The sequence below is a fragment of the Syngnathus acus genome, chromosome 6, assembly GCF_901709675.1.
Source record: "Syngnathus acus chromosome 6, fSynAcu1.2, whole genome shotgun sequence".
Classification (NCBI taxonomy): domain Eukaryota; kingdom Metazoa; phylum Chordata; class Actinopteri; order Syngnathiformes; family Syngnathidae; genus Syngnathus; species Syngnathus acus.
In genome coordinates this window covers 4999104-5026926 of record NC_051092.1, presented here as the reverse complement: position 1 = coordinate 5026926, position 27823 = coordinate 4999104, and the positions used below count along the sequence as shown (strand labels likewise).

The window sequence follows — 27823 nt, the reverse complement described above, 5'->3', positions numbered from 1 at the left end:
CATGTGTGCAAAACACAGACCAGGTTGAAGTTTAACGGTGCGCCACCTTGTAACAAAGGCCTTTCATTTCCAACATGTGTCGGACGTTTTGATCTGCCAAAGCCGTGGTGGAGGAAGCATGATGCTTCCCAGATATGAAAAGGACACGTCACGTAATGTTGAAAGTGAATCTGATCAATTCTGGCCCTTAGTTATGAATACATTTATGCTTGTTTATGGGAATTTCAATGAGCTCCTGCAACCGAGTTCCACGGGCCAATTGAAGCAGCTCGTATATTTGTGCCTCCTAATGAAGGCCTGGCGCGGCGTAAAGCGCTGCCGAATCCTCCAGAATGCCGCCGAAGGCGCTCGATACCTTCCAGCCGGCGCTCACATGTTCCAAAGATGGTCGTGAAGAAAAAAGGCCAATGGAAATAAACGCATGTGGAGAATTGCGCAGTGGGATGAATCGCACGCTAAAGCATTCTCAGCCGTCCGTGCAAATGTTGCCAAGGAGCCCAAATGTGCTCTGAAGTCGAGTTGTCTGTCGTCTCAATTTATTGATTTATTTTTGGTAAATGGAACATTTCTGTGATTTTTTTTTTTTAATTATTTTTTTTTTTATTCAAGATTCACAGGAGGCAAAGCTTTTTCATCTAGTGTTGTTTTGAGGATGAGTGAAATAGTAAAAGTACATGAACTCAACCTTCAGTTCATAGTAATATAAAGTTTCAAGTTGATTCCATTTTATGCTCATAAATTCGCCGAAATTTTCCAATTATAAGAATTCACAACATTTTTCACATCGCCATTACCTCGTTGCCAAAACAACAAATCAAAGACTTAAGTTATAAAACGTAATCGGCTTATTTTGACCATTGTGGTATTTCAGTGCCTTTTCCATCCATAAGATGGCGCTGTGCTTTCCGTCACACGCAGCTGTGACATTTGTGAGAACGTTTTGAGGAGGCAGCGTGGGTCGGGCGTGGCGCTGCACGTGGTCGCGCTTGTCGAGTTTGGCAAAGCAATCCCCAACTGCGCATCACCGCAGCGTTTTCTGCAAGTCCTCGCTGAGAAAAAAAAAAAAAGCGCACACTCAGCAGTTTAAACAATATTATTTATCTTCGTGTCACTCAGCAATGCCACTTGGCCTTCATTATTTTTCGGGGCCTCCGCTTCCACATGAGCTCATCGCAGAACCGTTCAGGAGTTCAGACGGCGACTACCATCAGTAGTTAATGTCCCGGTCACGGTTAGAACCCGCCTCACCAATTGCCCGTGCGGGATACGGTTAAAAAACAGCTGTGCAGTTTAATAAGCCCCTCAAATGGAATATGTGACGCCAGGTCGGTCCTTGTCGAGTGTCCTTGTGTGACTTTATGGTGCTTGGATCACTTTGGGCTTTTCCTGCTAGCCCAGAGAAAACCGCAGATTAAAATATACAGCGCCGTCGTCACAAGCTGGAATCTAAAGGAAGATTTGCTCGTGGACAGAAACTAGACAAATACGCGTATAAAAATAGCCTCGCTACGGAAAAGGCCCTATTGTGTTCACGTTATGCGCCACTGCTATTGATAGCACGTCACATGGACGGGAATACTCGTCCGTCTTCTCGGCGGGTCAGCTTTTGTTTTCGCTGGGCGACAGAGTTTACATGCCCGTACCGCAGGAACAATACGAAGGGTTGCTTCGTTTCCGTCTGCGGTCGAGGCCACTCGTCGCACAATGGACTGCAGTTGAATGTCAGTCAAGCAAGTTTTGGATCGATCAATGTTTCTAGCTTGTTTTTGGAACTCCGAGCTCACATATCTCAGGTTTAGTCACCAAGCTGAGGTTGAAACTTGGAACCAAATCTTCAGCTTCTATGCTGAACTGTCCTTCAGTCTTTTATCTGAGCGCCTTGAGCTTTGTCGCCCGGTGATGGCCGCCTCGCACATTTTTGTGACAGATATGAAATCTGCTTTGCCGTCCTTAAGTGCGTGTAGATACACACACTTGCTGACCCGGATTTAGAAGGCTCTTGGATTAGTTCCATCCTATTTAAGGACAAGAACGAAACGGTCCTGTGAACGTTCTCCATCTTTTTGTCTCTTGTGTCACAACTGAACTGAATCAGTTTTGCTGTATCTCTACAGTGACCTGAAGCTCTCAGAACTTCTCAGAACACACGGAACCTTTTAATCCTTGCTGATTAATGAAGAGTGACAGACGAGATTCACGCTCGCGTTGAATGGGAACTGAACCAACAACACAGTCAGTAGATCCAGTAGCACTTTTGAATGCAGACTTTACACTCTCATCAATTGCTTTAACGCGATCATTAAGACTGAATTAAAATTCCAAAGTAGCCCGGCAGTCACCGCCCCAACATGCTGACCTCGCTTTCCTTCTGCTATTTTTTTTTTCTGGTCTTCAAATGATGGCTGCAAAATGAAAAACGAGTCTAGCAGTTGGCTTCTTGTTGTTTATGGACAAAGCAATCTCCGTCCGGTGAGGTCACAATCGTGTAACCGCCGATGCTTTTATGCAGCTGTTCTAGATTCCCTTTCCACGGGAAGCATCTGAAAAGATAATTCTGCTCTTTTGGCTTCAACTCAGCCCGGCCACAGGCTGGGGAATGTTGAGCTGAGCCGATGTCCGCTTCTGCCTTTGCTTTCCCTTCCAGTTGCCAGCTAACATCCACTCGTGTTGTGTTAGCATATGGGCCCGGTCTCCATGCGTCATAAAAATATTGGCGACTAGGCGATTTCAGTCGATAAGAATTGGCAGCTCTCGTTAGGGTTCTTTCACGGTTGCAAATATTCGCGAAACGATCACCAGACGTTATTTTTTTCTTTCTCATATAAAGTTGTCAAAGTCACATTTTGGGCTGAGTTAAGTGACAAAAGCAAAGAAAGCTTTGAGGCGCAGGTATTAATTTGATTTCCAAAGATGAAATCAAATAAGATTCTCATTCTAATTATAGTTTCACTTAGTTTTGTCATCGTAAAATGTACCTTTGGTTAGTTTTCCTTTTTTAAAAATGTATTTTAATTTAATTTGTTTTTATTTGATCTTGTATTTTTTTTATTTGTATTCATATTCATCCCAACATACCACTAAAATATTTGTACTGTGGATTGCACGACACGTCGATTCCTCACAGCAAACTCATCCCGCAGCCATAAAGCCAAATATGATTTCCAGATCAGCAATGTCGATAGGGCGAATGGAATTCTCGATTGTTGCCGTTATCGGAAGCCGCCTGCACCTGACAGCAAAGTGGGCCAAATGATTGTATGCCACAAGTTTGGAGAGATGCCTTTGTCCGCTAGATTGAATCGAAACCCCCATAATCCCGTTTTAGGTGAAGTTTGGACCGCACTGTCCATCAATCCAATGTGAAAGGAGGCCACACACAAACACACGCACACATGTTGTCTTCGCTGCCCATCGATTGCGTCGCCTTTCACTGGAACACACATAAAGCGTAAAGATAAGAGCGCGGCCTCCCCTCCACGGACGGCCAAGTGAGCGAAGCCACCAGCTGCTCCCTTTGCCGGGGAATTAAACTCGCAGATGACGTGACCGAATCTGTCAGGGAAAGACTCCGCTAAAGTCATGTAATATGCAATCTCACTGAAAGATGAATTCATCGTTAATTGTATATTAACAATTTTAGCTGTTAAATGCGATAAGTTAACTGCGGTTGATATTCGAGCAATGAGCAACAATGACAATGAATAATAATAATTGTAATAATAATGATAATAATAACAACAAAGCTGCTTTAATATTCATATTTTTTTCCATAGAGGATAATGTTTGGCGTCTTGTTTGTCTGTCTATTTGTTGCTGCACCGTTTGTGTTCAATGCTGATACATCGCCACATCGAATTAAGATAGCAAATGTTAAGTCAGGTCAAATGAGTTGGTTTAATACAAAAACAAAAACCACATTAACAAAGTTCACGCCTCCGCTTTTTGTTTTTCAAAATCAAAGCTAAAAAAAAATCATTCGAAAAACATCTCTTGGCACGACTGGTCTGTTTGTCAAGTGTTAAAGTTCAGGGTGTTTTCTTTGCATTATTTTTGTAATTTGTGATTCATGATTGGATGGCTGGATAATGTGGCTCCCACGCAAACACACTTGAAGTTTCTCCCTTTATATCCCTCACACCATAAAAGGCGCAATTACCTTTTGAGTCCAATTATGGACTCTCATCATGGTGGTTTTCCTGACAGTGCCGCTTTATCCGAGAAGCACGTTGAACCTCAAGCGTGTAAAATATTCAGCGTGATTGCACAAGGAGCTTATTGTCTGTAGCGAGCTTGTTGCCTCAGCTCCCCTTGTGCAGCTGTTCCGGGCTTCGCTTGCGACAGCACACTGAACTTGACGACGTACGTAATTTCCTCCTCGCTATTTTAAGATGTCGCTACCGCCATGCTAACACACACACACACACGCATGTACTGTACATAATCCCAAGCCTGTATGGCCTTTCCTAACCTTTGCCCCCGTTCCAAAATGCCAGCTGCCTATGTTTAGCCCTGGTTCGATCCCTTAACCGCTCAGATTAGATTTTGATCCCGGCCTGTAACTGGACAGTCAAATTAGCGAGAACACTTGAAAGCAACATCATGTTAGCGGTTTTGACGATGCAAATTACAAATTTTTATTGGCGTCCCAATTGGGCCGGCACGAGTCAACTCAGCTTGGCCAGACAAAGTCACGTGGTGACACTGTTAATATCGGACCCGGACACTTAGTTAAATTCAAGCATGGTAGCCAGTTATTATGTGGATGTAGCATGAGACCAAGTTTATTGGCCGCCGCCACATGACGAAGCAGCTCAGCCTTCTGATTGTGACTCACGCGGCCCGAGGCCCAGAAGGAGTCTCACAACTTCCAAATTGATTCCTGCTGGCTATATTTAAAGACATGACTCATATTCACAAGTCACACTTGACGTTGTTCCCATTGGGGTAAATGTCTCTAAAGCGTAGCGTGACTAGCATGCGCTAAATAGCACATGCTAAGTTTTGACACATTCATCATCAGGCGACTTTCTTGCTAATTTTGTCTCTATTAGGCAAAAAGAAGCAGAAGGACAATTCCAAACGCAAAACAGCTCCAGATGTTGGAGGCTTTTTTTTTTTCCCCCTGTTTCCTGTGAGTCATGCGGCTTTTCCCGCGGAATCACACCAGAGTCCCTTAAAAGCTGAAGTCCAGTTCGTTTCACGAGTAGGCGTGCGCGCTTTAATGCATACTCAAGATTCTTCCAAGTATTCATATCAAGCGAATCCTGCTCGGTCGGTTCGATAATTCTAAAAATAAAAAAATAATTTGAAAAGTAGGAATGCCCTTTACGGACATTTGCCGCCGTCATGTCGCCGCAGGCCACACGCGACCTCATTCTGTCCAACATGTGACAAACATGTTACAACACGTTTCTCAAATGTCATCCTCACTTCTTAATGAGATTGCTAAACGGTTTCCCCGCCACGATGTCCGTTAAACGCGCGTCTTGATGAAATTAGCCGCCGACAGCGCGGGCGATAGCGAATGTTAAGGTCATGAGCTCGGACGCCGGGGCGTTGTCCATCCCTCACGGGGGCATTTTGTGTTTATCGTTTTAATTTATTTTTGGTGATGAAAAAGGCAAGGAAAATAGAACTGAATCTTCTTTGTTCATTCTGGAAATAAATAAATAAATAAGTAGAGCAGCGGCAGCGTAGAGGGCCCTATCGGAACATCTGGTCATGCATAATTCCTTCTTATTGAAAACTTGGCAGTTGTGTGATAATGAGAATTTTCTCTGGCGCTTCCCTTTTGGATGGCTAAAAAAAAAAAAAACTCTTATCAGAAATAAACACGCCAATTGACTTTGTGCGTGTGCCGCTTTCATTTCCAACGTGACCGACTGCGGCTGCGTGTGGGTCCTGCAGGTAAACAAAAGTTTAGTTGCAATCTTTGGGGGGGAGATACCCTGACCTTTTTTTTTTTCGATTTAGATTGTGACATTGTTCCAAATGAATGACGCAATTATGTTGCGAGGCTAACGGCGTAGCAATTGAGGCGATCCCCAGAGTGGCGTGATTCGTCCTTGTTCCCGAGCTGCCGGAATGCCGCCGAGCTAATGTGGCGCAGTCGAAAACCGCGGATTTGGAATTCCCCTGCCATCACAAGGCCATGCCACAGTCACGCTTTATGTATCTATTTAAATTAACAACTGAATATCTCAAATTGAGACTTGAGTGACTAAGACCATGCCACAAACACACTTTTTTTTTTTTAGTTTTAATTTTTTTAAATCATCAACCGAACATTGCAAATTGGCACTTGAGCGGCTAAAGCTCCACCGTCACTAAACGCCGACCACTTATCCGATTGATGTGGATCAGGTTAAAGCAACAGAGGAGTTTCCCGTTCACCTTTCCGGAGTGAGTGAGGTTGAGCGTAGTCCTTGCCCCCGAGGCTAAACCGGGACTGTGTGTGGGCCGCCCCCCCCCAAATATAAGCTGAGCCGCCTGTCAAAACGGGAGCAATGTGGGAAAGATCATCTGCCCGGGAGGCCTCGAGGTGTTTATCAGCATAAAGCTCCATTAGCAAGCGGGACAAAAGTCTGCTCGCTAAAGGCTGACTTTTTTTTTTCATTTATTTTCCCGCCGCCAGAAATCGAAACATGTGAAGCGGTTAGTGGCCAATATTTGGAACGGCATTGTTCTGAGCAGCCAGATGGGGGGAAGGAACGTCAGAGTGCAACCAAGATGGGGTTGGGTTAACCCTTGAAAAGGCTCTGGAGGGAAAAAAAAAAGACTTGTTCCATTTATGTTTTAAAGTTTGTCTTTCTCAAGAAGCAACACTGAGGCTTAAGGTATATACACATGCTAGGGAGCGCAAAGAATTTGAGGAAGTGGGGGGATGCGAAGGACAGTCGTAAAAGAAATAAATAAATAATGACAAGACATCTTTGGGCTCAAAGAGGCCTTCAAAAGGGGGGCCGGCCTTCGAGCTAACCTTGGTGCGTACAATGAGAAACATCTGCTTAGAATGTGGACGTCTGCGTCTTCAATTATGCGATAACATACCTCGGAGGTTCCCATCTGATGTTTTCTGTCTTTCCGTCGTCGCCGTTTTGTCCAGCGAGCCTCGCTCTGGCAATTGTCATTCAAATTCTTAACAGAACCAAATTTGATTGAAAAAGGGGCATATCCATTTGTCACATGGCGACTAGTTAAGGCAAGATGGCGTCTACTTGGGGAATGCCTGTCGTTATAATTCAGTGATGCTAGCTGCAGCTAACCGGAGCTAAGCAGCAGCGGCGGTGGCGAGCGTCTCGTTCAAGGACGCTTTGACAAGTTATTTCTGTTCCACGAAGCAAAAGGCCAAACATTTCCATGATTGGAAAGGAGGAGTGCGATCACTAAGCCTTGCAGCCTGGCTTGCTTCAGGTCAGAATTAAAATTGCACGTCTCGATCCAACAGCTGCCCTCCATAAGATTGGTGATACGAACGGCCGGACGGCTATCTTTAGGTCCCCTGATGTGATCCGATCCGCTGAATAAAATTAGTAAGATATCACCCACCGTGACTTACACCTTTCGGGAGTAACTATTGATTCGGTTTTAAGCAGCGGATAGAAAGGAATGGGAACCATTGTGGACGTTCCTTTTTCAAATAATGCTGTGAAAAGAGATCAAATATGGACACTCTTCATTTTCCTGTTTGGATTTTGTCCACCACTACCTTGTTTAAACTATGAGGTGAGCAGGGGGTCGCCTCGTGCGGCCCTAAGAATAACATCGATTCATCAGTATCTCAAAGCAAATATTGGACATATTGGTCTTGTGCGTGGGGCAAATACAAGGAGGGGCTCATGTGCACACTCTGGATCCCTTTTCTGAAGTTCCTTCCTTCCTTCCTTCCTTCCTTCCTTCCTTCCTTCCTTCCTTCCTTCCTTCCTTCCTTCCTTCCTTCCTTCCTTCCTTCCTTCCTTCCTTCCTTCCTTCCTTCCTTCCTTCCTTCCTTCCTTCCTTCCTTCCAACAGATACATAAAGCGCACGTCTTTTTCTGATCCAGCCCCACAACTTTATCTCTTTCCAGTCAGTCAACGAGCGTCTCCCCAATTTTTTCCGCAACCCTTGTTAGCACTTAAATTGAAGGAACGTCGTAATGGTCACAAAAGGCACAGCGCGCTGCCGAGCGCTGCGATGTGTCATGTTCAATTTCAGATACCGACTCCATACATTGCGCGTCGCTGGCTCGGGAGAAAACTCAGAATGCCTGTTTTGCCGTCGTTGCTTCTGTTCTTTCGATTGATGCAGTGACATTCCACCTCGGCAGGTAAAATACGATTCTGAGTTGTGAGATCATAGTGGGAAGCGCAGATGTGAAACAACATGGGCTGCCGCGCATTTTGAGGCTCGCTTTTGCTGAGCCACTGCTTCTCCGTCCATCGTCCTCGGAGGGAGTAACGCGAGGACATAAAACTGTGGAAAAAGTTGTGGGTTGCAGTGCTGCAGAAAATGAATGGAAAATGTTATTACACCACTCTCTGGGCTCCTGTTCACATTTTTTTTTTTTTTTACCCCAAGCTCTAAATCTGCTTGTGATTGAAGCGAGAGGCTCCAAACAGATGCAGCTTGACCATTGCTCACTTCTTGGCATGCTGGCGACATGCGCTACCCGGCCTCTGACATTTGAAGCCGTAAACACATCGGCGAGCAATGGAACCTTCTCAGCCCCCGTACTGACAGCCGGTGGCGGAGATTTTGTCAAGCAAAGGTTACATCTAATCGGGGACGACGCTACATCAGGCTGACATTAGCTGATCGGAAGGAATCGGGGGGCCAGAAGACAATCTCTGCCAATGAGGAGAAAGTCCTTCGTCAGGCTCTCATCCATTGCAAAGGAGCAAACATGAAGTCGCTAACAGATTGCTTCCAGCTTTTATGCCCGGACAAAGCGACGCTGTGCGCAAATACTTGACTTCACACATTAGCCGCTCGTGGAGCGCTTCGCTCCTAGCGTAATTGTGCACTGCAATTTGCGGTGCGGCGCTCAGGGGACTGACAGACGGCGCTCCTAGCCCGCCGCTCATCCTGCCAATTCTGACATCCGCTAAATACAGTCTTTAGCCGCTGACAGCATTTCAACTGTCACATTTTTTTTTAGCCGCTAAATTTTACCGACACATACAAATATGCGAAGCCATTGGAATTCGGATTGGCTTTGCCGACTACAAACTAGAAGTACGGTGGCCTTCGAGGGTCAGAAATGTGTCGTTTTAGCGATATCCTTTAGTTAGTTTTGATGATACGCGTTTTAGCGTCCCTCAGCGATCTAAATGAACTTTTCTACAATGGACGGTTTGATGTTAAATAATCTACGTCAGCACAAAACTCCCACGTTTGACTGCAGCAATCTGCCAAAATACCAAAACTCAGTCTAGCCTGCCCCTGCGCAGATTTAGACCGCACCCCATAAAAATTGACCCCCGTGTGTCTAAATGTACTTTGAAAATTGGCTGCAAAAGTTTAATGATGGCCGCACATATTTGCCGAGGGTAAACCATTTTTAAAAGCAGAACATTTTTGAACAACATTCTCATAGCTGAAGATATTCTTGGATGATAAAAAAAAAAATCAGCGTACAAGACATGTATATCTATAGTTTGTTCCCGCCGTGCATCGTGCACAAAGTGTACTCGCCCTGCGGAGGAAGTCACATTGAGCAAAGGTACTGAGGTTGACTTGTGCCTGTGCACTGTGGAGCCATTGTATGGACCCCCGCCTCCCCGTTAAAAAAACTCTCACTGCACTCTCACTTTCACCCCCTCTCCACCCCTCCGCCACCTCTGCATGGATACTCAGAAAAAAACCCATCCCTCGGGGTGTTCACGCTCCCCATGAAAGAGCGATTCTTTGCCTTCATCTTCTCACCTTGCAGCCGCCTCGCTCGCTGCTGACCTCCAACAACAGAACCGCAATGCAAACACTCTCGGCAGACCTTGTATGTGCACAAACGCCCTGGATGGGAAACAGACCTCAAACGCCGGACCAGACGCACGCTTGAATTGCATCCAAACGCTGAGCAATGAATCAGGCTTGGGAATAAGACCACAGAAGGAAGTTCAGATCAAATCTTAAATTCAAACACCATGAAGGAGGGGGTGGGGGGGGGGGGGTCATTGCCAACGTGGAACAGATGCAGATGGAGGAAAGTAGAGGAAGGGGCAAGCAGAGTAATTAGCAGTGGTCCATACCTTCATGGCTGAGGTCAGTGAAGATCAGCAGGGTCAGGACGGCGCCCACCAGGGCACATTGCAAGGCTCTCATATTTTTCGTGCTGCCAGTTAAGTCCTCCCAGCGTCTCTGCTTAGACACACTCCATTCACCGGGGCCTGAATGACTTTCTACTTGGAGGACCTACTACTGGATACTGTGAAGGGGCCGGGCCGGGTCGGGCCGGGCCGGGGAGGGACCAGGAGGGAGACGCCCTCCTTGACACCCTCCTCCCCATTGCAGAGCTTTCAAACACACTTGCACACATGTTCCGAGGCTGAAGAATGGTTTCCTGTCTCGCTTTCTTTCGCCTCTTCACTTTTGAGACACACTTGTGAAAACTTTGTTTGGATTCCGATTGGATTGCTCCCGTGGGAAATAAAGGAAATAGGAATCTCCAATTATATAAAAAAAATGTTATGAAACCAATGTTTTCCACAAGCTCTCCACATACATATTTTCACACGCTTTTGTCTTTCGACACATTCCGGGAGTGACCATTCTCTACCGCTACGGATCGATCAATTGACCGTAGAAATGTTCAACAATGGAGCAACAAATAATAGTATTGGGACCACACAGTTGCACCTTCCCTCCTTTTTGTCTTTGCCGGGTAATTGAAGTGGCCTGCCGGGAGCGCCGCCTGCTTTCTGCGAAGAAAAAACCTTTTTGCTTTTAATTAAAGACCAATCGAGTTGCCAAGCTCTCTCGTTGCTTCTCCCTTGATCAATGTCGGCTTCTTTATGTTTTTGTTCTACTAACCTGCTCCCTGAGCTAATTAGGCTTGGCTTTAGAGCTTCTGGCTTCACATCTCGCCGTTACAGACCCAGCAAACTTTCCCCCCCCCGTTATAAACAACGCTCTTAAATCGAATGTTGGTACTCGCGCACGCCACCTTCCTTGTAATGAGCATGCGCGCTCTCCTGACAAGGATTAGTACTTTCTGCTCGGATGCCAAGATTAAACTTCCTGTTCGCTCGTTGAGTCGAGAGCCTTTCCCATCTCACGGTCAACCACTTGGCAAATTATTCTTACTGACAAGGGAAGTGGGAATATAATTAGAATATTCTAGCGGTGTGGAAAACCTCTTAGAACAATAAATAACTTAATTTTGAACAGAAGAGTCAAATTAGCATTATTTTGGATGAAGCCATGGAAAGTTTACTTAATCTTTAGTGTCATAAATAAGTGGCCTAATTCATGTGTATATCCTGTGCATGGTTTTGTAAACATCAAAGGTAATTTTGGGTTTCAAATGAACCTTAGCTACATTTTGGTAAACACAGATTAGCATCATCAGACAATTTAGACTTGAATTATCCTAATGTATGTATGCCACCCTGTTACTAAAACCTTATAAGTCATCTAGAAGAACAGGAAAAAAAAAAGCGTGAACTTAGCGAAATGGCGTCATCAAGCTAATAGCAGTGCATTGAAGACTTAGCATGTACTGGTGAGCAAAAACTATCAGTAGCGTTGTTTTGGATCATTTTACAATATTTACAATAATAATAAAATTAAATTGTTCATATAGATATTTGATTTCTTATTGTAAACAATTTTGGGTTTTTAACCCATTTTGTACTTCGACATTTACCATAGTAGCTAAGACCGTTATCGTGTACTAGCATGTACTCTTGTACTCAAACTGCATTGTTTTGCAATGTATCCGTAATGGTTCATATGGGACGGGGACCCACTGCCGACAAAGCTGCTAAGGCGCAACGACATGCCAGCTTCCTCGGAGCGATTGCGGCTGTAAGACGACCCGCTGAACGACACATGGCGGTTGTAACCCGACACTATTTATGGCAGACAATCTCCTCCGACAACAAGCTCCTTGATTATTTCAGCATGGCACGAGCCGCACGTTAAATCGCTCCCACCCGAGCCTGCGACCACGATGACACGCTCCCGCCTCCCAGAGAGACATAATTCACCCCGGAATCTTTACCCACTGCAAATAGTAAGCCGTTCACGTTACCGCTGGGTCCTCCGATTCGAGCGTCAGTCCCTCAAAGTGATTCAATTTAGCTCCAAGTGTTTCATTAAAGCGCGCTAATAATGTACGACGGGATTCCTGTGGAGTCTTTGATCCAATTGGGGAATTGTTTGCATTCAGCGTGTCCCCCCCCCCAAAAACACATTAAACGTGTCCTCGGGCCTCAACATATTGAACGCATTTCCCAGTTCACCGCTGCCTCGCCGGATAGCTTTTTACATCACCTCATCGGCTACACGGCTCATCTCGGGTCCTCACATTTCTCCCGACATCTGCATCCGCTGTTACGTTTACGCAGCTTTGCATGCGAGGCCACATGACGACGTCACGACAACGTATCGAGGTAGACCGCCACTCGATATCTGCTTCCAGCTGCGAGTCAAGTTGTTTGACAGATGTTCGAGCATCAAATATGTCCTGTATCATTCGGAATAATAAACACCGCCTTGTATCCATTTCATTGGAAGCAGCTTGCGACATTTGTTGCCTCAAAACGTAGAACGTAAGCATAAAATTAGCGCTCAGCCCATTTAAACTGTGTTGCTAACCAAATCAGCAGCAGTTAGCAAACTCATAAACAAATATTTTGAGGACTGGACTTGAGGACATAGAAAATGGATGGCTGGTTTTTAATGGTGCTGTTCCTACAAACAGTAACATGGAAATCAAAGTCACTTTCGTCTTTTGCGGTCCTTCTTGATGAAGCTTTAGCTGTCCATCCAAGTTAACGAGCATGGGGTACACTTATCAGATCTCACGTCTTGGCCTTCTGATGTCATGGACACCGGCAGAAGTTAACTGGGGACGTTGGCCCAAAATAATCACCTCTGGAGGCATCTTTGCTAGGCTCGCCTTTCAGCGCCCCAGCTCAGATCGCATCCTATCCGACCGCCGCCGTGCTCCCCGAAGCTGACGACTTGATTAAGCCACCGCTTTCGTGTCTGTGTTATTCCAACTTCTTTTTCTTCTTCCTCCTGTCAGTACGTGAGATGGAGCCAGATAATTATGGTACTGTTTTGATCGTCATGCGGTGATGGGGAATAAGCACCGTGATAATTAAGCGGGAACAAAGAGCATCGGGGCACCCGCTAGGACGCTACGACGGGCAGCCGAAGAAACCGGTAGTAATTTCTCCCGCTGATCGCCCGTCAACGTGCCCCCGCGTCTGTTGCCTCTACTTATAGCTCACTCGTCATTAGCATGATTGCGCCGGTTAAAGTTCACGCTTCCTCCAGTCTGGCCCCGGCAAAAATACAGACGAGACGTCGGCGTTGACCTGGTTCCCACTCGAGGGACTGAGGGAGATCCCCTACCAAAGAAAACACAGAGCTGATGGAGGGAGGAATGGCCAAGTTGACGTAATTTGAACCACATTTCATCACATTTCAAAATTGGTCTCCTTTAAAATCTGGATAAATCCTGGCAAAAACTGCCGGCGGAATCGATGAATTGATTATTTTTGGCTCTCTTCTTAAGTGATTGCGAAAAGTTTTAAATCAATCTTTGTGTTGTATTTCCTGGGCAACGGACGGTCGGAGCATGACAGATGTCATTTTTTGGGAGCATCTAATGTGTGTTTCCGCTTTGCTTCCGCTGGCTATTTTACGACTGCCATGTCGACTTAATTGGCTTTTTGAGACACTGTAAAAAGATGCGCGTTTCTTTTCCACTGTGACGATAATTGTCGTTTCAAGCTATTCAGTCAGCAGCGTTGACATATTTGCGAATTGAGAAAACACGGCGGAGCTTTTAGTGCATTCCGAGACGGCGAAAGCTTAATTTGCAAACAAATGGGCTGCTGTCAGACACACTCTGTCCATTCGTTGTGAAATTCTATCACATATAGGCAACGATGCGTCCAAAAGATAACAACAAATATGAGATCGTGTGTTAGATATCGCTGAAAATCAACTGTGCCGTAAAATAACAAACAATCGTATTAGCATATAGCGTTCGGTAAAACCATGCTAATGTGTATTTTGTTTGCCTTTCACATGAGGTACTCTGCTGGTTGTTTATATATTATATCTTGAATCTTGAATTAGCCTGACTTTGAGTACCACGTCAGTTATATGATTTTTTTAACGGAACAGTTTCAAAAAATGTAGTTAGTTTCAAAGCACGCTCCGAGAAGAGATAACACTGTCGTATTAACGTTAGCATATAGCGTTCCGTAAAACAATGCTAATGTGTATTTTGTTTGCCTTTGAAATCAGGTAGCCAACTGGTTGTTTATATGACTTTGAGTACCACGTGATTGATGATTTTTTTTTTTTTTTATGCACCAGTTTAAAAAAAAGTTATTTTCAAAGCATGCTCTCTTAGAGATCACATAGCCTTGAACATACCACTTTGTCGAATTCACCAAAAGTTCCTTCTTGCTTGTATTGAGGCAAGACTTCCACCTACTGAGCGGCAGTAGTGTACGTTTCAGCTTAATCAAGGTCACACGTAAACTTCATAATGGTGATCCAAAAGCATGCAGCAGCCTGCAGCAGGCGGTTCACCAGAGCAGAGCAGGTCAAAACAGGATTTAGCAGTGCCCCCTGGTGGAGGGTCACATGCACTCAATTGACCGTCCACTTGTGGAGATATTCATAGTCTTTGGAATTTTCTTTTAAAAATAGATTTACCAAGCCTGGTGAGTGTGTGTGATGACAAACCCATGTGAACAAACAAAATGCTGAATAAACAATCATTTCCGTCACAAGTGACTGTGTCCAACGGCAGGTCAAATGTCAAGAAGTAAGAAGCGCAAGGTCGCAGTTCAAATGTGTGGGAACGAAATGCTGATTCACGCGTGAATACTTGCGGAATGAATCAGAGATCTGACGTGGGTGAGCATTTTTTCACACGCTCTTTTTAATTGTGCCACTAACTGACTGTAGAACCAATAACGGAAGTGAAATGAGAAGTGTGTGCCCTCTGGATGGCTTCAGATTGTTGTACAAGTGTGTGGTGTGTGTGTGTGTGTGTGTGTGTGTGTGTGTGTGTGTGTGTGTGTGTGTGTGTTTGTGATCAAAATGATTTATAAATCTCAGTCCAAATCTAAAGAAGTAAGTCAAAGTATCTGCGTACTTTCCTTTTCGACGTTTTCCCAGGAGGAACCAACGAATTTCCTTTCCTTCTTCCTGCCTCCTTTAATATCTTTCAAGTTTCTTCTTTGGTGATTCCAAAGCAAGAAGAAAGGCCAAAGCGAGGATTTCCCCACGTTTCACTTTGACGCTGCCCATTTGTCTGCTGCTTGTTTGATATCAAGTGCAGCAATGACTTTCTTGCTGACCTGAGGGAAATGTCCAAAAAGTTTCTTCTTCTGTAATCGGAAGTTCTGTTATTCCCGACCTACATTTCTCATGTCAACACTGTGACGAGAAAGACGATAGTTATGCAAAAACGTGCTCAGGATTCCGTAGTTGGACGGCAACGTGGCATGATGCACTTCAAAGATGACTTTGGCAGCTCGTCTCTCTTTTGGCAACACGTTTTTTTTTTGCGGCAGGGGCCAGCAGTCCTTAATGCGAGAGGCTCGGCGGAAAGGCCAAAGCTTCTCGAACAATCCCCGTTGCGGTGAAATCCAGCGATCAGTCAAGCCCGAGCCCCTCTTGAGCCTCCTCTGGGGGCTCGGGACTCGGGCCAGTCTTTCACAATGGCCTCTAAAGCCCCGAGGTGAAGTGTTGCAAGGTGGCGAAATAAAAAGGAGCAGTCGGAAGAAGCCAGAAGACAATTGAGGGCGAGAAGAGAGACAGTTGAGATTTTCTGGGGAAAATAACTCGTGCTTTATTCCACTGACAATTCTACTCAAGTCTCAAGCAACTCTGAGTCTTTCAACTTCATGAAACAAAACAACCTTTCTTAGAAAGGTTCTCATCCACCGTCTGACCTCTGTGTGATTTTAGTTCCTTCAACAGTTTGAGGACGATACCTTAATCTTCTCTGATAGCAAGACCGCCTTGAATGTCCTTAATTAGTCATCACCTATCAGTGGCAAAGAGTTTAAGTTCGGACAGTGTTGTCCTGATCCAATTTAAGAAGACAGGCTGTCTGAAAACGGGAAGTGGGAATGTGATCCGTGATTTCAGTCACTGAAACTGAAAGTACTCTGGTTCACCGCGTGGTCCCTTTATGCCAGGCGGTCTGAGACACTTGCTAGCACAATGTTTGGGCCATTTGGTAGTGCTTTTTATTACACATATTTGAATGTTAGCTTGAAGTGCATACAACAAATGAAATGGATCTGCATCTTAATGACTGCGCTTCAAAATATCCATCTCCAAATGGGGGCGCTGTTGCTTTAAGCCGTACAGTGGCTTTCTGGTCCTCCGGGAAAATGGCTGGCCGGCCGGTGGCAGCTCAGCTAATGGGCGGCGCGCGGGGGCTTCATTTGCAATCAGCCTGGCAGAAGTTGAAGCACTTAACTTGATGGGAGACCGCCCGACATGCTTTTATAGCCTCCTCCAAACTTCTTCCCATTTGGCCAATATACGCCGACACTTACAAGCTGCAAACTTCTAAGATCCAAATTTGTCCTTTGCGGAGATAATAAGGCACTGTTTTGATTGTGTCAATGAACAACATGTTAAGTATTGTGGGGACAGTTCAGTGTAGCTAGAGTGGTGCACTGAGATTTGAATTTATATTGTAATCACGTTGGTAGCACTTATTCCTCACCTCAAATAATTTTTCACATTGAAATGAATAAATTCAACCGTTTTTTTTGTGTGGGTACAACACAGTCGTGCAAACACAAAGAAGAGTTTCACAACTACTGTGACTTTGTAAGCTGCAGATGAATAGAGGATAAAGAATCGATGCTATTCGTTAGCATGTATCTGAAATTTGGAATTTTTCTTCCACCTGTAAAATAAATCTGTGCCAAATTAGAATTTGGTCGAAATCTTTCACCAAAATGGCCAAACTAATCAATTTAGCGCAAAACGTAAAGTAGACCATTACCCAGTTTCTTGGGTGGGCCGGATCCATTTGCAAGGGTTTACCGAACCTTCGGGCCAAAAGAGTTGTAAAGGTCAAATCAGATAATCAGTCATAATCCTCTGTCGGCTGTAAAGGGCAGGCCAAGAGCAGCCAATAAAATGGGAACGTCCCAAAGGTCAGCGACGATGTGGCAGCTCTTTGTTGTCTGAGCCGCAGAATGCCAGACAACTACCAAAATACAGAACATCCCAAAAATGGATATAGCCTTTTGTCAAAAATGCAAAAGCTGCTACGGATGTTGTGTTATGAGACCCGACAATCGGAATCTGTGATCCTTGACGTATTTCGATTCAAACGCATCCCAGACGTGCCACCCAGACACATGGAAAGTGTTTTCCATTGTGATAATCGGATGTTTCCTTTCATGCGCTCGGCGGCCCCGTGCATGCTAATGGCGGACCAAGGGCTCAACGGTCCTCATTTCATCTCAGCCAGATAAGGAGCCACATTAGCTCCCATGGGGCTCGTAAAGGCACCAGTGAAGAAGCTGAAGAAAGAGCAGACGTTGCCCTCACTTGTCAGATCTTTTTTGTTTTCTTCAAAACAAGTCGTATTCTTGAAAAAGGTTTACAATATTATTTATTTTTTATTATATTTATTATTTATATGTTTATATGGCTATTTTTCAATATTATTTATTTATCAATTTAATCATTTAATCATCGTTTTTCAATGGATACTATCCTCAGCTCAGCGCCTCCAAACATTACTGAGGTGTTCCACGGTCGACTTTATGTCCAGCGGCGGGCAACACGTGTGATCCCAAAACAGACGTGGGTGACTCTTGAGCGTCTCGTTATCAATATAGTTATTGACTTGCATTCCTTTTTTTTTTTCTTAAACAGTCAAGTCGAACGAGCCTCAGCAGGACGCTTCCTCCGTCGCTGGGCCTTAGTGCCTAATTTAGAAACTTGTTCAAACTTGCCACGATAGATTGGCGGGCGAATGCCACATTTATTGTCCACGTCTGAAACTTTCCAAGAGCTTTAACAAGGCAGACGGCGATGTAAACGAGCAGCGCTATTGATTCTGTTCACCGCCACAACTACTTCTGCCCGCTTGAAACCACACAATGCTCATAAAGAAAATGCAGACGGCGACGCACTTTGAGCAGATACCAGAATCAAAGCTGGTGTAATTACCTCCATCATCGATCTTTCCATTAATTAGCCCCCACCCGGCCCCCGCCGCAGCCCACATTTCTCTCTTGACGAAGACAAATCCTAATTCCAATTTTTATCAGATTTAATATTTACCAACGTTAAAGATGATGCATCTAATTAAACGCGAACATCGTAGCTGAGCAGAGAGGGGGAGGGGCGAGCAGTTAAACGCATCCCAAACAGAAGAGGGCGGCCGACGAGAGATGCATTTAAACACTCGTCGGATGAGGCCACCGGGTGCAATGCGACGTTATGGTCCTTCCTGCCGCTGGCGAGAGCCAGATGGCGCCTAACGACACTCCCACGTAGCAACTCAAGTTAGCAACTTTGCTGACTTGGTCACTCAGAGTTAAATTTGCTTAAAGACACTTTCCCGTGACAGATTCTAGCCTGGCAAATAATCGTGTTAAAATAGTTATTTTTCAATTCTTACCTCTGCTTTTCATTAGCGTGCTACGTCAACAACGTTAGCCAAGTACGACTTGCACACAAGCAACAAATCCATATCAATGGAAACAAACTCCTCGGCGGTGGTAATAAAGTGACGCGGCAATAAACTCCAGACGATAATACGCGCCTTAGCCTCCCTTTAAATAACGACGCTTACCGCGTAATCAATCGCGGGTAATTGAGTCAATCAATTCTCCCGACAGCGTTGCCACGACGGAGGCGCTCTAATCCCGGCCCAGCGAAAACGACGGCGCTCTTCCCCATTTGAATAGCCACGATTGTCATCGTCAAGGTTACGGCAGCCGCTCCGCCTGCTGACGTTTTGTGAGGTGTGGATGATGCACAACGTGTACTCGCCGTTATTGGATGGCCCTGCCGTATTTATGCCGCAACCCCCCACATAACAAGTGGCGCCATCTGCATCCACCTTTAAGGACCTTGTTATCCAGCTGTGGGAGATCCTTTGCTTCGTAAACTTTTGATGTCGAGGAGCTCCCAGAAACAAGACTTGGTTGGTGTGGGAAGCGGGCACCCGATTGATTTTTAATCCAGTTAGTTGCGAGCGTTTCGACTGATATTACGAATAAACAGCGTATCAATGTATTTTAAGACTAAATGTTGCTTGCGAGGTGGTTGGAACGGTCAATAATATTTTCTATTTAAAATTTGATATAATATAATGTAATATAACATATACATAATATAATAATTAACTTTAGCTTGTTTGTGCGTGCGGCTTTTTTGTACACAAAAGGAGAAAATGGAGAAAAAAACAAACTTGCACTTATTTGGAAAGTTATTTTGAAGAAGCAGCCACAAATATATTTTTATGGATGTTTTTTTCCCATTTGCTACCACATCCTGTGTGTGCTATCGATTTCCTGCCAGTGTCCATAAAATTACATTTGGGGAAAATAGACTACTTTCTCAAGATCAATAGAATGCAGGTGATTCCCCGATTATGGGAGTATTTTTCATGGGAATTTTTTGTTTATTTATTAGGCCCATTTTAATCCCTGGAGGGAAATAATCATAAAAAAAAAAGTCTTTATTTACCACTCGGGGCCATTGAAACTGATGTTATGTTTAATAAAGCATCAAAGTGTTGAATGAGAAGCGGGTAGATGGTGATATTTTATAGACGTCTCCTTCATGAATCATCAAATTTATGGAAGTTGTGCAGGTTATGAGGAGGAAGAAGTAGCGCAACGCACGAGCGCCGCCCGTCCGAGAAAAAAGTTAGTGTAGGAGTTATCGTCGCTTTTTATTGTCGTCAGGCTGAAAGGTCTGTTTTTCCATGTCTTGGAGTGGACGTGAAGGAGGCCCATAACAGATGCTCAAACACGTTTCATGATACACGCCGGAGAGATTTTTTTTAGATGAGATCAGATGTCAAGTTCAAGCGGTAAAACTGTGGACGACATCACCGGGTGCGTCGGGTCCTGTCCTCCTTTTACCCTGTCAAAAAAAAAGTACCTGTAATCTTCTCAGTTCATAGACGCGTTAAGTGCTGAGCTCATTTGAACTCTGTTGCTAACCAAAACGGCAGCCCCTAGCGAGGAATGTAAACAACTGAATGAATTGGTTGCCTGTGTTAGAATTAGCGCCTGATCTTAGTTTGGTATAATGAATTTAAATCACTCACAAGAGTCAAGAGTGCTTTCACTTCCTATTTGTGTTTCTTTTCAAGTAAATCCAGAATAAAACAAGTCAAGTTACAAATAAGTGATTAATAACTAGTTTTAAATCAGAGACTAGTAAAATGTTTTCAATTATTTTCAAAATTTGTATTTTTTTGACGTGAAGACAATTTGTCTTCGCGGTCCACCTAAAATGATGTGGCGGGCCGTATCTGGCCCCTGGACCTTGAGTTTGGCACCTATGATCTAGAGTCGAAAGTCACTGACTGCAAATATAATGAAAAAATCTGTCCTCTTGTTCGAGAGGACAGATTTATTCATTATATTTGCAGTCAGTGACTTTGAGACACCTCAGGTCATGCCGGCTCCAGTCCACTCGTCTTGTGGCGTGCGGTTAGCAAGCAGAGAAGTGGAACGCGCTCAGGTCTTTGATGCTCATCTGGAGACTGCTCTGATTAATTAGAGACCCTCAAAGCTTTGCTCTTAGTTGTCATGCTGGAAGCTTCACTCTCACCTTGTGAAATGCTGCTTTTCATACCTTCTGCTGCTTGCTTTCCTCATAAGAATGAGTTGAAATTGCAAGTTCAGTGGCCATGACTGCTTGTTGTCCTTGGTAGCTGCCGGGCATTCACGGAGTAGATATGCATTCAAATATATATTACAATTATAATTTTAGCCGCATTTGGAAGAGGCCTGATTCCGGATATCAGATTTCCAACAACTTTGAAGTTATCTCATGACTTGGGAGGTTCTACTGAGTATTGGCTGACCTTTTTCGAGAAGGCCTCGTTTCAACTTGGCTCCGACGTGTCAAAGGAGAAGGCGAGGCGGCTTTTTACCTGTCCAGAGGTGACACGGGAAGACACCGACTGACGACCGCCATCCATCACCCGGATGCGGGGTAATGGCCGCTGAATTTATTGGAAGTGTCTTTTTGGCCGGCCGGCCCGGTGGAATGCAGTCTGGCATTAATCCATTCGACCGGCGATCCATCATCTCCTTTTCCAGGGTCAAGCCGTACGACACACGCTTCACTTAGCTGCCGTGTTGTCAAACGTGTACGTCCACGAACCTCCCGTCGTGATTTATTTTGACACGTGGACTCACAAGAAAGCATAAAAGTGTCGACACCTCTGTTTTTTTTTTTTTTTGTAGCCCGAACCTCGCGACGGTCCGGACGGGACGAACCGAGTGACCAGAGTATCAAATAGACAGGCGAGAGCTACCGCGTGGCCTCCGAGGAGTTTCCATCGGGGTGAAGCTCGCTGATGCTGAACACTCTAGACAGCTGCGGCTAACTCCTCAACAAATCTTGTTTTCACCGCACCCCTAATTCTCTCCGGACGATGCGCGGCCATGTTTACAGTCTGCTGCGGAATAGTAATGCGGGCGGAGCCTGCGCTCTTGCAAAATAATGCAAACATGCGGTAAACATTCATAATTGAACATTTTAATAGCACAGATCAGACTGTGAAGCTTTGTGAATAATTAATGCCGGAGATGAGACCTTTTTAAGCGATGGCAAGTTCCTCCTGGCTGCTGCACGCTGCTTTTCTTAAACAAGCTGTTTGCTCATACCATGAAGGGCGTTTATGAGCCCAAGTAACTTAGAAATGTATATTGAATATAAATTCAGGAGGACTCAATTAACGGAGCCTCCTGTAACGTTTGCTGAAACGTTGCGGTACGTTTATATTCCCACTAACTAAGCATAAATGAGTAGATAAAAGTGCATCAAAACACCAGAGGCTGCTTTCCCGCATGTCCTCATTTAGGGGATCGGCACAGGCGGCGTCCTCGTACCCTTCAGGTGGCGAAGCGTGCGATGTTCGTGGTTGGCCATAAGGTCAATTCCCTGCTTCCCGGTGGAGCGGTGGGCTGCGCCGTTGAGGGTGCGAGCGCTGTGTTGGCTTTAAGTGTCGCAGAGCAGTGAGGTGACAAGCTCGCGTTGGGGGAAATGATCAAGTGCAAATACGTATGATCGCGGCGCGGCTGAGCAAGCGACGCCTAGGGGGATGACGGCCTTTGATGATGCTGCGAGCCGCCTGCTAAATCAGTCGACCTTGGCGCCGGCAGCTCACACGTTGCTTGTCTTTCAGTCTAGCCAAAAGTGACATTTAGAGCCGTGCTACTGCATGCATTGATTGACATCAATTTCAGAGCTCTGTGGGCAGATTTGAGTTTTTAATACCTATTTTACAGGTCTTATTTTGGTCCATTTGGAGTCGCCATCCTCAGGTTCTATGGGACTATCTGTGACCGCGACCGCACGCGTGTCACTTTGAACGCAGGGCCCGGCCTTCTCGAGGGACTTGGGCGTAGCGGCTGCTGCTAACGGCTATTTAGCGCGTGAAGCGGTTGACTCCCTGCTAACGGGCTAAACTGTTAGCCGCTCTGAGTTGAGTCGTTCCGCGTCAGTTGCGGTCGTATGACAGTATTTGTTCTAATTAGCGGCGGTGGCTAAACGAAATTAGCTTACAATCAACAGTGATTTTACTTTCAAATAGTGGAAGTAAAATAGGTCAAGGTAGAAGTCGTCTTGCTCGTAGGAGACATTTCCGCTCCAAGGAACGAGTTCCACTCGCATCCGCAATTTGAACCCCATCAGACCATCGCATGCCAGGACAAAAGTCGCTTGCGTGTGCATTTTTAATACACGCGTGTTACTCAAGATGCTCCTCATAAATCATTGAAGTAACCCCGCCGAGCCACCCAAGTCCATCACGTGTTGCGACGATGGATGTTTGTCAGGGAGCGGCTACTCGGCTGCTTTGTCTGCGAGGTGAGGAGATTTGTGGAGCGATTCGTCATGGAGATCCGAGCGATACTCGCGGCCGAGACACGTCAGGCGTTTCTGAAGAACGAGTCGTTGCCTCTGTCATTTTTGCCGGCCTCGTATCTGGCCGTCGTTTCTGTTTTAAATGAAGGCAAATCCGTCCTTCAAATCATGACGTAACTTGAGCAGGTTCTATTTGGTGATCATTGATCAAACAAATAGCACTTGAAGATGTAAAAATGGCGCCCACAGTAAAAAAAACAAAAAACAAATCTTGAAGTGCAGCCTTGGCGAGCCCGCATTGCATGTGATGTTTCTTCTCTTTAATGAAGTGTGACTAACTGCTTTTACATTTCACTTTAATTACAGATTGCTAATACGCCAGTGCCTCCGATCGTTCATAGTTGAATAATTTTAATTTTGCCTTCCTAAATTGATTTATTTAAGCTTAATGAAAGTGTTATCTTTTCAATGCGCCACCATCGCTTTGGCATCTCATTATGGCCACGCGTCAGTGCATACAAGTCGCCCCCCCCACCCCCCACCACTGGGATGGAGATTTTATTCCTTAGGGAGACATATACTTTAAACTAAGAGTGAATAAAAATTAATAGCAATGATGTTTTCTTTTCAATTTACACAATAGTGTTCACTTCAGTGGCTTATGTTGAGTGAATGACTGAATACTTCAAAATTAGCAAAGTAAAAAGATTTGCTTGTCATCCACTTAACGTTTTGTACATGATACAAAAATCGATTGGGGGACGGGTGGAATTTTTTCTCCCAACAATGGAACAACTGCCTTCCACTAAATATCTGCCATTTGGCAGCAGCTTGGCTTTAAATTCCAAGATTTGTCAAAAACGGGAATATAATCCCGTCAGAAAACCGACGTTGTGTGTCAAGCTGCGAGCCGACACCTTTGATAAAACGCTGCTCAGCCTCGCCGCAGCGATGCCTTTTAGTGGAGCCAGGAATTTTTTATATTCTATTTTTAAGGCTAGTTTATACTGAGACGTTTCCCCCTCTCAGCACGTCCTCACCCCGCGACAGCGCACGCATTGATGAGCGCAGACAGATGGCGGGAAATGGAAGGTCCGCGGCGATATTGCCGCACCTCGGCGGAGGCGCGACATCAAAAAAATCGGCCTTGATGTCAGAATCCCGACGGAATGCGGGTCCGCCAAACCGCTGATGCTAAAGAGCGATAGCAGCTGATCTTTCTCCACAAAGGATTACTAATGAAATAACCTTTACTCAAGGATGCAAACATCACACAAATGCTGAGATGTAATCAGATTACATCTCCGAGGAGGCTGCTGCTGCTGCTTGGCTTCACCTCTGTGCTTAACCTTGTCTCTCAACTCTTTACCTTCAAAATATGAGCATCATCAAAATATTCCTTTGATGACTGTTGGGGAATTTTGCAGCTCAAAGATACCGATCTTTTTCTCATCTTCGAAGACCCTAATTTAGTTTTTCCAGCTGTGACTCGGCAGGTCTGTTTGCTTTTTGTTTTAAGCCCAAAATAAGACTCACAATCTCCAATTTACTTTCTTTCAGCTGTTTATTGTAAAGTACAATTAGCAAAACACACAAATGCTAGTTAGCGGCTACAACAAGCCAAAACCCCGGCCGGGTCATACCAAAGACTATAAAAATGGGACCCATTGCCTCCCTGCTTGGCACTCAGCATTAAGGGTTGGAATTGGGGGGTTAGATCACCAACTGATTCCCGAGCGCGGCACCGCTGCTGCTCACTGCTCCCCTCTCCCCCAGGGGATGGATTAAAATCACACGGGGATGGGTTAAATGCAGAGGACAAATTTCACCACACCCAGGTGTGTGTGTGACGATCATTGGGACTTTAATCTTTAATCTTAAAAACTAGCTTACGCGGGCTCGCAGAGATCAACCTGCTGGCACTAACGACGCCAAATGATCAATCGACAATAAACTAGCTTGTGTTGAGTGTTTGTGTCATGACTTACAAGTCCAATGACTTCCAAACCAAAATCTGGTTGTCATATATGCTAACAGTTATGCTAGCTGCTTCGATTTCGACCGTTCTGTTTTTCTTCTTGTATTTTTCATCCGTCCTGATGGCTCGGTCAGTCTTTTTTTTTTTTTTTTTAAATGCCGCAAACAGTTTAAAAACAGCAAGCACAAAGTTGCCGATTCTTTCCCGATTTAAAAAGAGATTAAGATGCTAAAAATCAGTCCCCTGCCTTCGTAATACAAATAATTATAAAATAAGTCTTATGGAGTGTCTTCCTTTTCATCGACCGGTAACTAAACCACAAATCAATACTAATCAGCGGTCACGTTGCCAATTGTTACCGGCTGCAGAGAACGTGAAGACGGATTCTAATTGCTCTTGTCAGTCAATATCAATTTCTCAGTCCCCTGGTGCATTCAGCCTAATTTGGACGCTCCAGCTTCTTACAGGTATCCTGCGGCAAAACGGAGGCTTTCAGACACGTTCGGCTCTCAAAGAACGACTCGGATGCCCGCGAGCGCGTCATTTCGATCGACAACCGGGGCAGAAGCAATTGAAGTGAACTTAAGTCCACCCCCCCCACCACCACCCGGCATCATAAATAATATTTAATCCCTCTCTGGAAGAGGGAATTGGTAATGAGTCCCTGAGCTTTTTTGATGCATCTCAGCGCCTTCCAGCTAGTGCTGACACCAATAAGATAGAAAGAAGACAGCTTTCCGCGGGTCGAAAAATTGCGGAGGACGAGCGGCGTTCTTCCAAATCGCATCAGCCAAATCGTCCAACTAAATCGGGAATATTGAGACAAAGTAAAGAAAAGGCGTGGTAATCGTTTGAAATCTCATTAAGAGGCGCGGACATGGCAAATATTAGCACACGTGAGTGCAGGTGAAGCTTGGAAGTCTCACAGCAGAAATCCATTAAGAAAGGAGTCAAAGGACTTTTTTTTTTGTTTTTTTCTTTTTCCTCGGGTAAAGTGATATTTAGTGCTTGGTGTGAAATGACAAGGAAAGTGCATTAGGCCCAAGTCCTTTTTTGGTATGTGAATGCTGCACACTGCGGCAAACTGTGTCATGCAGCGATTGTACTGCGGCTTTTAGGTGGTAACCGCTGTAGTTCGGGTGCGACACGCAACAAACCAGAGTGGAGGTGAATGTTGTGGCTGAGATTGAGCGGAGGTTTACTACATGCCGCGCCAATGAAACAAGAAGTAGCGGCGGATCCTTCTATGTTGTCATTTTCATAAGCTTATTTGGTCAGGACTGTGTCTGATATGCAGCCGATATCTTATGCTAATGTTATGCTAGCTTGCGGTGGCATTTGTTTTTACTCCAAATTTGACACGCATTAATTTTTGCACAGGTAGAAAACCAGCACCGCCGCCGCCTGATGAGCGACTGTTCTGTTTTTCTTTTTGTATTTTTCATCCGTCCTGATGGCTAGGTCAGTCTGGGTACTGACATAGCTAGCCAGTTAGCCAGCTAGCCAGCTAACCAACTAACTTTTTTTTTTATCAATATAATAATCTCGCCAAGGAACTCCTGCATGGGCCTATTCAGGAATGCGACATTGCGATTTATAGGAATATATTGTATGTATTGAGAGTGACATTTTACGCCTTATTTGTTATTATTGTGAGACATGATTACGTAATCAGCCTCTTCCAATAGCTAAATCTCAATAATCATCAACGCGCCAGTGCGGTGGCTGCCTTTTCTGCCAAGGCACGTTTGCGTAAGAAACACGCGCGCTATGGCGTCACCCATCATGATTTGCAAATGAGGAGATCCATCATAGATTGAAACGTTTCACAGCCGTCAGCGCCAAAGTGTTCCGTTTGTCTGGCGCCTTCCACCTGCCGCGTCGGCAGCTGCTCGCCGCTTTGCCCTCCCGCGTGCGCCGCCAAACGCTTGCTTCAATGCTACGTGTCGTCAAATGTACCATGTGAGCATGTCACAAAGAGTCTTTATTTTCCTACAAATAACTGGCATTCGGCCTCAAAAGTGGATCTTGGAGGAGGGAGCACATAACTAGAATTGTGGCCTCCCCGCCAATTGGCTGCACGCTGGAGCGAAAGACGGCCGGCGAGAACGCCGCATCTCCTCGATGGAGATGTCCATTTCTTCTTTTTACCTCCTCCCTGCAATCTGTCCGACAGAATGGGTCGTTTTGGGCTCTCTTTAACTGCGCCCCGTCACTTTTTCGACCTACTTTTTGGCCTCCATTCGTGATTGTAAAGGCTTCGAGCCGGATTTTTCTATTCACGCCATTTCCTTCATTTTCATGAGCAATTTTCTATTTCCTCTGCTGCCCCCGTTTGAGCATCAGTAAATGTCATTTGGCTTTTTTTTCTTCAGGATAAAAACAGAAATATAGAAAGACCCCCCCGCCACCCCCATAATAATAATCCAGCCAATACGTTGATTCAGTTGATTTGGGTAACGTGGCATCGTGGCGGTGGAATGAAATTGTTCCTCCGCTCTCAAGCTTTCCATCTCACACTTTATTTAATCAATCGAACGCACCGACGCATTCCGTTCCATCTTCAAATGTGAT

At 45.1% G+C, this 27823-nt stretch overlaps 2 protein-coding genes across 6 annotated transcripts in view; one reads left to right on the top strand and one right to left on the bottom strand.

Moving 5' to 3' along the window:
- The window catches only part of cspg4 (chondroitin sulfate proteoglycan 4), a 39038-nt gene extending 28650 nt beyond the window's left edge, over positions 1 to 10388 (bottom strand). The window contains exon 1 of the mRNA XM_037254899.1: positions 10227 to 10388. Coding sequence (XP_037110794.1) covers positions 10227 to 10299 — 73 coding nt within the window. The 5' untranslated portion in view covers positions 10300 to 10388. The remainder of the gene's footprint in view (positions 1 to 10226) is intronic.
- Positions 1 to 27823, top strand: part of lingo1a (leucine rich repeat and Ig domain containing 1a) — a 165345-nt gene that overhangs the window by 33511 nt on the left and 104011 nt on the right. The gene's annotated exons all lie outside the window — the stretch shown is intronic.